The sequence below is a fragment of the Tupaia chinensis genome, unplaced genomic scaffold (assembly GCF_000334495.1).
Source record: "Tupaia chinensis unplaced genomic scaffold, TupChi_1.0 Scaffold147500_2, whole genome shotgun sequence".
Lineage (NCBI taxonomy): Eukaryota > Metazoa > Chordata > Mammalia > Scandentia > Tupaiidae > Tupaia > Tupaia belangeri.
The window spans coordinates 642,607-654,386 of NW_006207352.1; the positions used below are offsets into that span (position 1 = coordinate 642,607).

At 61.0% G+C, this 11,780-nt stretch overlaps 1 protein-coding gene across 1 annotated transcript in view; it reads left to right on the forward strand.

Annotated features, from left to right (window-relative positions):
• EEFSEC (eukaryotic elongation factor, selenocysteine-tRNA specific) overlaps positions 1-11,780 on the forward strand; it is a 172,290-nt gene that overhangs the window by 72,601 nt on the left and 87,909 nt on the right. Inside the window, exon 4 of the mRNA XM_027768810.1 lies at positions 409-416. Coding sequence (XP_027624611.1) covers positions 409-416 — 8 coding nt within the window. The remainder of the gene's footprint in view (positions 1-408; positions 417-11,780) is intronic.

Sequence of the window (11,780 nt, forward strand, 5' to 3'; positions counted from 1 at the left end):
GTAGTGGGGCTCAGCGAGGCCCCCGCCGCGGTTGGCGCAGAGACTGGCAGGCGTGCACTTGTGCCCTCTGCTCCTCCACGACTCGATAGTCACGGGGAGAGGGAGTTTGGCAGTTGACTGACTGTTTTGTCCCAACGGCTCCCAAATTGGATAGAACCACGACTCGATAGTCACGGGGAGAGGGAGTTTGGCAGTTGACTGACTGTTTTGTCCCAACGGCTCCTAAATTGGATAGAAGGACAGACAGATGGGTTGGTGCAGCCAACGTGGGAGGGGCAGGCCAGCTCGGCCTGTGCGAGTGTGAGCCCCCAGTGGCCGTGGTGCGGGCCGGACCTGCTGGACCTGGCGCGGTGCGAGACTGGCCGACGGCCCGGTGCCCGTGGGGCTGCAGCTGGGCTGGTTTCCTAGAGGCAGAGGTGAGTGGTGGGGTGGACCCTCGGACAGGGAGGTGCGGGAGGTGTGGGGCCGCAGGCAGAGCTGCCAACACCTGGGCCAACCTGGCCAGGAGAATGCGGCAGGCAAGCCTCGCCGCTCCACACCGAGCGAGTCCCTTCCCGTCCACACCGAGCAGCGGTCGCCTGGAGACAGGGAGGGCTCTGCGACCCTGCGGCCAGACAGCGTCCTGCCCCGCCACGCGACTGCCCCTCCCGAGCAGGGCAAGCGGTGGCGAGTGCTCTGTCTCCCTGTCGTGAAGATCGATCTGCCTGCCCCATTTATGCTTTTCCAGACCCGACACCTGCCTCAGAATTCTCAAGTTGGCTAAATTAAAGCTCCAGCCGGTGAATGGCCAGATATGTCATAAAAGATTTCCTAGGCTGCCTTTTGTTAGCAAAATTCATCAATCCGATAAAATCGACACATTTAGATAAGTGTTGCATAAGAATTCAGACCTTGTTATTCCCGGCGGAAGTGGCTATGAGACTGTAGGAGGCAGATAAAAAATTATATCTTCTTCTTGTGAGTTATTTGATCTCCCTGCCGTTTTAGTTACCTGTCAGTGAGGGGACAGCAGGTCTTGGGGACACCTCGTGAGACCCGGGGCAAGGTCCCTGCCGCTTAACACATGAGCAGCATGTCCACAGGTAGGCGTGGGCCCTTCTGGGTGCGGTTCCACCAGTCCTGGCCGATTAGAACCAGGGGCGCCGGTCTCCACGTTCGGCACCTGCTCAGTGCACTGGCTGATGGGCAGCTGTGCCCTCCACCGCGCAGGCGAGGGGGCTGCCCAGCTCTGGTCTGCAGCCCTCAGTCCTCAGCCAGCCCCAGAGGGCAGCACGCACATGTCCCTGCGTGTCCCTCAGAGGGCAGTGCACACACACGCACACACGCACGCACTTGTGTGTCGCTCAGAGGGCAGCATACACATAGACACGCACCTGCATGTCCCTCAGAGGGCAGCACACACACACATACACAACACATATGTACCTACGTGTCCCACGTAGGGCAGCACGCACACACACACTCACCTGTGTGTCCTTCAGAGGGCAGTGCACACACACATACACAACACACATGCACCTGTGTGTCCCTCATAGGGCAGTGCACACACACACACACATACACATCTGCATGTCCCTCAGAGGGCAACACACATACACACGCACCTGCGTGTCCCTCAGAGGACAGTGCACACACACACACACGCCTGTGTGTCCCTCAGAGGGCAGCAGCACACACACATGTACTTGTGTGTCCCTCAGAGGGCAACAGCACAGACACATGTACTTGTGTGTCCCTCAGGCCGCCTGGGCCAGTACTTGATACACGGTTGTACAGGTGAGGTTCAGCCCCCTGACCACTAGCCCACAGGGCTGGCCCGGAACGTACTAGTTTCTGTCCAGAGCAATCGAAAGGGAACTTGGAAAACAGAGAAGGGTGAAGAAGAGGAGGCCACCCGAGACCTCGCTGGGGGCAAAGCTGCCGACACTGTGGGGGTGCGTCCCCCTTCCCGTTCTCACTGCGGGGACTCAGACACTGTGTTCCATTTGGACCACTTGGACATGCATGACCCAGGCATTAGACACGCTGGTGGTGCCGTGTGCCCACCCACTGTTCCCTGGTCCCCGTGGGCCCCAGTGAGGGCTCTCCCCGACACGCTGGTGGTGCCGTGTGCCCACCCGCTGTTCCCTGGTCCCCGCGAGCCCCAGGGAGAGCTCTCTCCCACTAAGCAGTAACTGCCCTGGGTCTCCTCTCCAGGCCCCTGGGCACATCTGTCCCTCCTGTCTCTGGATCTGTCTACTCTCAGTGCCTTGTGTAACTACAGTCGACCCTCACTGCTTTCTCTGTCCGGGTGATTTCATTTAATGCCATGCTTTCGAGGCCATCCATGTGGAGGCGTGTTTCAGAATGGCACTCCTGTTCGTGGGTGAGTAGTATTCCACTCAGTGTATGCTTCATTTTTTCTCTCCACCCTGTGCCTCGGACACTCGGGTTACACCTGGTCGCTGTGGCCAGTGCTGCTGTAGACGGGGCGTACGGAGTCTGTCCCAGCGTGAGTTTAAGCCACCGGGTCCGGGACTCGAACTGCGGTTGACTACGTGGGAGTCCAGCGACATAACCATTACACCAACTGCTGGTCCCACTATTTGTGTATCTTTGGAGAAATATCTATTTAAGACCTTTGCCCATTTAAAAAATGAGGTTGTTTTCTTGTTGCATTGTAGCAATTCTTTATGTATTCTGGGTAATAATCCCTTGTCAGAGATCCGATTTGCAAATGTCCTACTCTGTAGGTTGACTTTTCGTTTCCATTTTTTTGGGGAGATTTTTGCTCTATGGCACATGAACCCACTGGAGACAGAGAGACAGAGAGAAGTGACCCCTCGGGGATGGCCACACTGCGGTCCTTTCCCCTTTGTTCTCCAGGGGTCTTGGGCACACATGCACGTGTGCTTGTGACGAGCTCTAAGCCCCTAGACCCAGGACTCAAAGTGCAGTCGGCCGTGTGGGAGTCCAACGCTGTGACTGTCACCTTATCTGCTGGCCCCTGTAGGTTGAGGGTTTTTTTTTTTTCTTTTTTTGACTATTGAGTTGGGACCAGCAGGTGGCGTAATGGTCACATGGCTGGACTCCCACATGGCCGACTGCGGTTCGAGTCCCGGACCTGTTGACTTAAACCTCACACCAGGCACAGGTGCGTGCGTGCCCAAGATCCCAAGAGGACACTGGAAGAGAAGGGATTGTGGTGTGACCATCTTCCCTTGGGGGCGATTTCTCGCTTTCTGTCTTTCTGTCTCTCCAGGCAAGCACATGTCCCCTATAGCAGAAATCTCTGAGAAAACTTAATTTATTGAGGGCCAGCAGATGGTATAATGGTTATATCTCCAAACTCCCACGTAGTCAACCACAGTTCAGGTCCCAGACGCGGTGGCTTGAAACTCATACTGGGCGCGTGTGTGTGTGCCCAAGATCCCGAGAGGAGACTGGAGGAGGAGGGATTTTGGTGTGGCCACCCCCGGGGTGATTTCTGTCTTTCTGTCTCACCAGCAAGCTCATGCGCTCTATAGCAAAAACTCTCTTAAAAAGGGGGAACACGTACTGGATTCCTCTGACGAGGCAGTAGATAGGCCCCCGACGGGCTCGTCGTGCCGTTACCGCTCACCCCATCCCCCCGTCAGGGCCTCGGGCAGCACCCGGTGTGTGACCTGCTCAGGACCAAGGCCTGTGCTTGCCACGTGGCTCTCAGCACTGCTGACGGCATGCTGCCACCTGCGCCCCACGGCTCGGCCGGTTTCTTTTTCTTGCTGAGTCCCCTCCCTCCTACTTTAGTCTCCCAAGTAGCTGGGCTGTAGACGCCCAGCCAGCTCTTTCAGACAGGGCCTCCTCTGTGGCCAGGCTAGTCTTGAGTTGGCAGTCTTCCTGCCTTGCTGGGCACAGGCTCACACCACAGCACCCAGAGTTTGGGACTGAGCCTGAGCCTCCCAGTGCAGTGGTTTAGCAGTGAGGGCCACTGTGGCTGGGCCTCTTCCCACTGTTTTGATAGTGTCCTTTGACATACAGTTCTTGAGCCGGCCACATAGCACAGTGGTTAAGAGTCAGCCCCTGGCTGACCGTGGTTCAAATCCCAGCCCTAGTAGCTTGAAAAACACACTGGTCTTTGCGCATGTGTGCCCAACATCCTGGGGGAGCGGAGGAAGGAGGAGTGCCATGCGACAGTGCTCCGTGGGGGGTTTTCTCCCTCTTTGTCTGGTGAGCACACACACACCTCCTCACAGTATCTTTTCTTAAAATGTTCTAATTTTCATGAAATCTAACTTCTCTATATTTTCCTTTTGTTACCTGTACTTTGGGAGTCATATCCATTAAATTGTTACCAAATCCAGTGTCATGAATATATTCCACAGGGACCAGCAGTTGGCGTAATGGCATGTCACTGGACTCCCATGTAGTCCACTGCGGTTCTAGTCCCGGACCCGGTGGCTTAAACTCATGCCGGGCGTGTGTGCGTGTGTGCCCAAGATCCCGAGAGGAAAATGGAGGAGAAGGGATTGCGGCGTAGCCACCCCCCTGGGGGGTGATTTCTCACTTTCTGTCTCTCTGTCTTTCTGGCGAGCGCATGCGCCCTATAGCAAAAAAAAAAAACAAACAAAAAAAACTCTCCAAAAAAAAAGAAAAAATATATATATTCCACAATCTTTTTTTCTAAGAATTTTAAAAATTTAAGAATTTTTTTTAAAGAATTTTTTAAACTTTTAGGTCTGAAGTTTAGGTCTTTCTTCAATTATTATTATTTTTTTTTTGAGAGGTTTTTGCTATAGGGTGCGTGCTCTTGCCAGAAAGAGAGAGAGAAATAGAAAGCAAGAAATTACCCTCCAGGGAGGATGGCCACACCACAATCCCTTCTCCATTCTCCTCTCGGGATCTTGGGCATGCACGCACACGTGCCTGGCATGAGTTTAAGCCACTGAGTCCAGGACTCAAACTGCAGTCGGCTCCATGGGAGTTCAGCAACATAGCCATTATGCTAACTGCTGGTCCCATTCTTCAGCTGATTCTGAGTTTTGTACACAGTATGAAGTACAGAAGCTGTGTTCTTTTTCGTGTGACTCTCCAGTCCTCGGTAATATTTGTTGACAATGTGTCCTTCCCCCCACTTACCCTTGTTCAAAGTCACCTGAGCTCTATGTATGCACTTACACCTGGCTTTCTGTGCTGGTCCATTGGTCTGTACTTCTGTCCATGTTCCAGGGCTACATTGACTTGATGACTGTAGCTTTGCAGTCAATTTCAGAGTCAGGAAGTTGAGTCCTCTGGTCCTGTCCTTTTTCAAGATTATTTTGGCTGTTCAGAGCCTTTGAAATTCTGCATGAATTTGAGTGGGTACCATTCCGTCTCTGTAGGAATGCAGTTGGAATTCTGCTAAGGAGTGCATTGGATCTACAGACCTCTTTGGGTGGTATTGACATTTTAATAGTATTAATTTTTCAATCCATGAACATGGGATATCTTTTCATTTTATAGGTCTTCATTAATTTTTTCAGCAACATTTTGCGGGTTTTAGTATAATGAAGTCTTTTACTTCATTAGATTTACTTCTAGTATTTAGCTTTTTAGATGCTATTTAAATAGGATTGTTTTCTTAATTTCCTTTTTAGATTGTTCATTGTTGTTATATAGAAATACAGTGATTTCCACCTGTTTATCTTATATCTTACAACTTTACTGAACTCATACTCCCCTTTTTCTAACATGTAATTGTGACCACAAGGTATATACATTTTTATTTCCATTTTTGCTACTTAACATTTACAGAGCAGCTCCTCACATAATCATCACTCTGTTGTTGATCCTTTTCTTACTTTGTTTTGGTTTGGTTTTTCAATCACTCCCCCAGGGGCTACGGCCATGCTGCAATCCCCTTTCCTTTATTCTCCTGTCAGGATCTTGGGCACACACATACACGCACCCAGCGTGAGTTTCAAGCCATCGGGTCCAGGACTCGAACCAAGGTTGACTACGTGGGAGTCCAGTGACGCAATCATTACGCCATCTGCTGATCCCTCTGTTGTTGACCCCTTAAGTTGGCTTAAGTTTTCCTTCTTTTAAATAAATAACCTTGGGTGAACATCTCTGCAGATCAGTAAGCTTTGTACTTTCAGTTTTTCCCTTCCGAGAGCCCCAGGTGTCAGATCACTGGGTCAAAGGGCATGAACCTCTTGCTGTAGTCTTCTGCCTTGTTTCTGCCGTTGTGCACAGAGGTCAGTAGAGCTGGGCCTGCAGGGAGGCAGGGACAGCCTCGATTCTCATCCTCTGCAGCTCTCTGCTGGCGGGGCTGATCCTCTCCCTGGCTGTGCCCTTTCATGAGTCCTGGCACACGCCTGTCCGTGGTCCGCCCTCACGCCTGTCCGTGGTCCGCCCTCACGCCTGTCCGTGGTCCGCCCGCACGCCTGTCCGTGGTCCGCCCGCACGCCTGTCCGTGGTCCGCCCGCACGCCTGTCCGTGGTCCGCCCGCACGCCTGTCCGTGGTCCGCCCGCACGCCTGTCCGTGGTCCGCCCGCACGCCTGTCCGTGGTCCGCCCGCACGCCTGTCCGTGGTCCGCCCGCACGCCTGTCCGTGGTCCGCCCGCACGCCTGTCCGTGGTCCGCCCGCACGCCTGTCCGTGGTCCGCCCGCACGCCTGTCCGTGGTCCGCCCGCACGCCTGTCCGTGGTCCGCCCGCACGCCTGTCCGTGGTCCGCCCGCACGCCTGTCCGTGGTCCGCCCGCACGCCTGTCCGTGGTCCGCCCGCACGCCTGTCCGTGGTCCGCCCGCACGCCTGTCCGTGGTCCGCCCGCACGCCTGTCCGTGGTCCGCCCGCACGCCTGTCCGTGGTCCGCCCGCACGCCTGTCCGTGGTCCGCCCGCACGCCTGTCCGTGGTCCGCCCGCACGCCTGTCCGTGGTCCGCCCGCACGCCTGTCCGTGGTCCGCCCGCACGCCTGTCCGTGGTCCGCCCGCACGCCTGTCCGTGGTCCGCCCGCACGCCTGTCCGTGGTCCGCCCGCACGCCTGTCCGTGGTCCGCCCGCACGCCTGTCCGTGGTCCGCCCGCACGCCTGTCCGTGGTCCGCCCGCACGCCTGTCCGTGGTCCGCCCGCACGCCTGTCCGTGGTCCGCCCGCACGCCTGTCCGTGGTCCGCCCGCACGCCTGTCCGTGGTCCGCCCGCACGCCTGTCCGTGGTCCGCCCGCACGCCTGTCCGTGGTCCGCCCGCACGCCTGTCCGTGGTCCGCCCGCACGCCTGTCCGTGGTCCGCCCGCACGCCTGTCCGTGGTCCGCCCGCACGCCTGTCCGTGGTCCGCCCGCACGCCTGTCCGTGGTCCGCCCGCACGCCTGTCCGTGGTCCGCCCGCACGCCTGTCCGTGGTCCGCCCGCACGCCTGTCCGTGGTCCGCCCGCACGCCTGTCCGTGGTCCGCCCGCACGCCTGTCCGTGGTCCGCCCGCACGCCTGTCCGTGGTCCGCCCGCACGCCTGTCCGTGGTCCGCCCGCACGCCTGTCCGTGGTCCGCCCGCACGCCTGTCCGTGGTCCGCCCGCACGCCTGTCCGTGGTCCGCCCGCACGCCTGTCCGTGGTCCGCCCGCACGCCTGTCCGTGGTCCGCCCGCACGCCTGTCCGTGGTCCGCCCGCACGCCTGTCCGTGGTCCGCCCGCACGCCTGTCCGTGGTCCGCCCGCACGCCTGTCCGTGGTCCGCCCGCACGCCTGTCCGTGGTCCGCCCGCACGCCTGTCCGTGGTCCGCCCGCACGCCTGTCCGTGGTCCGCCCGCACGCCTGTCCGTGGTCCGCCCGCACGCCTGTCCGTGGTCCGCCCGCACGCCTGTCCGTGGTCCGCCCGCACGCCTGTCCGTGGTCCGCCCGCACGCCTGTCCGTGGTCCGCCCGCACGCCTGTCCGTGGTCCGCCCGCACGCCTGTCCGTGGTCCGCCCGCACGCCTGTCCGTGGTCCGCCCGCACGCCTGTCCGTGGTCCGCCCGCACGCCTGTCCGTGGTCCGCCCGCACGCCTGTCCGTGGTCCGCCCGCACGCCTGTCCGTGGTCCGCCCGCACGCCTGTCCGTGGTCCGCCCGCACGCCTGTCCGTGGTCCGCCCGCACGCCTGTCCGTGGTCCGCCCGCACGCCTGTCCGTGGTCCGCCCGCACGCCTGTCCGTGGTCCGCCCGCACGCCTGTCCGTGGTCCGCCCGCACGCCTGTCCGTGGTCCGCCCGCACGCCTGTCCGTGGTCCGCCCGCACGCCTGTCCGTGGTCCGCCCGCACGCCTGTCCGTGGTCCGCCCGCACGCCTGTCCGTGGTCCGCCCGCACGCCTGTCCGTGGTCCGCCCGCACGCCTGTCCGTGGTCCGCCCGCACGCCTGTCCGTGGTCCGCCCGCACGCCTGTCCGTGGTCCGCCCGCACGCCTGTCCGTGGTCCGCCCGCACGCCTGTCCGTGGTCCGCCCGCACGCCTGTCCGTGGTCCGCCCGCACGCCTGTCCGTGGTCCGCCCGCACGCCTGTCCGTGGTCCGCCCGCACGCCTGTCCGTGGTCCGCCCGCACGCCTGTCCGTGGTCCGCCCGCACGCCTGTCCGTGGTCCGCCCGCACGCCTGTCCGTGGTCCGCCCGCACGCCTGTCCGTGGTCCGCCCGCACGCCTGTCCGTGGTCCGCCCGCACGCCTGTCCGTGGTCCGCCCGCACGCCTGTCCGTGGTCCGCCCGCACGCCTGTCCGTGGTCCGCCCGCACGCCTGTCCGTGGTCCGCCCGCACGCCTGTCCGTGGTCCGCCCGCACGCCTGTCCGTGGTCCGCCCGCACGCCTGTCCGTGGTCCGCCCGCACGCCTGTCCGTGGTCCGCCCGCACGCCTGTCCGTGGTCCGCCCGCACGCCTGTCCGTGGTCCGCCCGCACGCCTGTCCGTGGTCCGCCCGCACGCCTGTCCGTGGTCCGCCCGCACGCCTGTCCGTGGTCCGCCCGCACGCCTGTCCGTGGTCCGCCCGCACGCCTGTCCGTGGTCCGCCCGCACGCCTGTCCGTGGTCCGCCCGCACGCCTGTCCGTGGTCCGCCCGCACGCCTGTCCGTGGTCCGCCCGCACGCCTGTCCGTGGTCCGCCCGCACGCCTGTCCGTGGTCCGCCCGCACGCCTGTCCGTGGTCCGCCCGCACGCCTGTCCGTGGTCCGCCCGCACGCCTGTCCGTGGTCCGCCCGCACGCCTGTCCGTGGTCCGCCCGCACGCCTGTCCGTGGTCCGCCCGCACGCCTGTCCGTGGTCCGCCCGCACGCCTGTCCGTGGTCCGCCCGCACGCCTGTCCGTGGTCCGCCCGCACGCCTGTCCGTGGTCCGCCCGCACGCCTGTCCGTGGTCCGCCCGCACGCCTGTCCGTGGTCCGCCCGCACGCCTGTCCGTGGTCCGCCCGCACGCCTGTCCGTGGTCCGCCCGCACGCCTGTCCGTGGTCCGCCCGCACGCCTGTCCGTGGTCCGCCCGCACGCCTGTCCGTGGTCCGCCCGCACGCCTGTCCGTGGTCCGCCCGCACGCCTGTCCGTGGTCCGCCCGCACGCCTGTCCGTGGTCCGCCCGCACGCCTGTCCGTGGTCCGCCCGCACGCCTGTCCGTGGTCCGCCCGCACGCCTGTCCGTGGTCCGCCCGCACGCCTGTCCGTGGTCCGCCCGCACGCCTGTCCGTGGTCCGCCCGCACGCCTGTCCGTGGTCCGCCCGCACGCCGAACCAAGGTTGACTACGTGGGAGTCCAGTGACGCAATCATTACGCCATCTGCTGATCCCTCTGTTGTTGACCCCTTAAGTTGGCTTAAGTTTTCCTTCTTTTAAATAAATAACCTTGGGTGAACATCTCTGCAGATCAGTAAGCTTTGTACTTTCAGTTTTTCCCTTCCGAGAGCCCCAGGTGTCAGATCACTGGGTCAAAGGGCATGAACCTCTTGCTGTAGTCTTCTGCCTTGTTTCTGCCGTTGTGCACAGAGGTCAGTAGAGCTGGGCCTGCAGGGAGGCAGGGACAGCCTCGATTCTCATCCTCTGCAGCTCTCTGCTGGCGGGGCTGATCCTCTCCCTGGCTGTGCCCTTTCATGAGTCCTGGCACACGCCTGTCCGTGGTCCGCCCTCACGCCTGTCCGTGGTCCGCCCTCACGCCTGTCCGTGGTCCGCCCGCACGCCTGTCCGTGGTCCGCCCGCACGCCTGTCCGTGGTCCGCCCGCACGCCTGTCCGTGGTCCGCCCGCACGCCTGTCCGTGGTCCGCCCGCACGCCTGTCCGTGGTCCGGCCCGCACGTCTGTCCGTGGTCCTCCCGCACGTCTGTCCGTGGTCCGCCCGCACGTCTGTCCGCTGACCTCTTGTGATCCCATGCCTCCTCCCTTGACCCCAGGGCTATTAGCATGAACAACTACGTTGCTGTCAGCTCCTCACACATCTTATCTGCTACAAGTAGGTCTTAACCATTTGCTGTGTTTTTATTTCAGTCTTTTTCTTTTCTCCTTTTTTCGTGATGCGTGTGAGTTGCTCATTTTTATTAGTCGAACTCTTATTGTTTTCTCGGTGATGTCTTGATCTCTGAAAGCATTTAAAATTGCTCTTGCCTAAGCATTTACTGGGTCCCAGAAATCCGAGCACAGAGTGTGCGTCTTCCAGTGCTTCCTGTGGGGTGTCCCAGGCCCTGCAGGCCCCACGTGTGCGTGACGAGAGGTGGCCGTCCTCACGGCGTTGACCCAGATTTGTGGTCAGGGCTGTTTGTCTGTGTTCCCACCGAATGTTACAGCTGGCAGGACCGCAGACCGTCTTCCCTGACTCCCCGTGTTCCTTTCTGATTTTAAACGTCCCGTGCTCCCTTTCTGACTCAGCCAAGGCACTTTGCTTAGCGTCCCCCGGGCTCCCTGGTCCGGCCTCCCTTGTGGAGCTTGGGTGGCCCTGCCCTGTCAGGTTGTCTGTGCCCAGTGGACTCCTGTGAGGCGACCCCGCCCCGGCTTCCCGGCTGACCGCTGGGCCTCTACGTTGCTCTTCCCTTTTGTAGAACGGGAGCTGGCGAGTCCCGTGTTTGTCCCACAGGGCGTGTGACGTGGGGCCTGCCGCACTGTTGGTGGGGTGGGGACAGGCGTGTGTGGAGCACCTGCTGCTGTTAGGCTGCCATATACATCTCACCAGGTCAGGCAGGGCCTCCTGGCTAAGTCAGAGGTAGGTTTACACGCAGCCCGAGTGTCAATGGATGTCCCGGGTGAGTGTGGCCGCCTGAAACGCACTGCCCACCCTGGACCTCGTGTTCTGTCTGTCCGCGTGCCTTCATGTGGGCTGTAAGGTCCTGTGTGTGTGTATTTATTTTTTAAACTTCTTGTTATAGGGACATGTGCCTACTGAAGAGAGCGCGGGAGCAAGTGAGATGCCCCCAGAGGGGTGGCCACGCGGCAGTCCCTCTGGGCTCTCCTGGGATCTTGGGCATGCACGTGTACACATACACCCAGTACGATCTTCAAGCTACCAGGCCAGGACTCAAATGCACGCCGGCCGCCATGCCCGTTCTCAGAACTGTCTGAGGTTGCTCTGTGTGCTGGCACAGGCCAGGTGGCCCTGTCAGCTGGGCTGATCCAGAGGAGGGCTGCAGGGGCTGGGACAGCGGGGCCCTGGGCAGGGGGGGCCCGGGATGGGGGGTCCTGGGGCAGAGGGCAGGCCGGGGAAGGGGGACCCCGGGGGGCAGAGGGGGTCCATGGGCAGGGAGGAGCCCAGGGGGCAGAGGGGACCCAGGGACAGAGGCCTGGGGCAGGGGAGGCCGGGGGCAGGGAGGAGCCCAGGGGGCAGAGGGGGCCTGAGGACAGAGGCTCTGGTGGCCACTCTGGGGCTGCCCCCGCT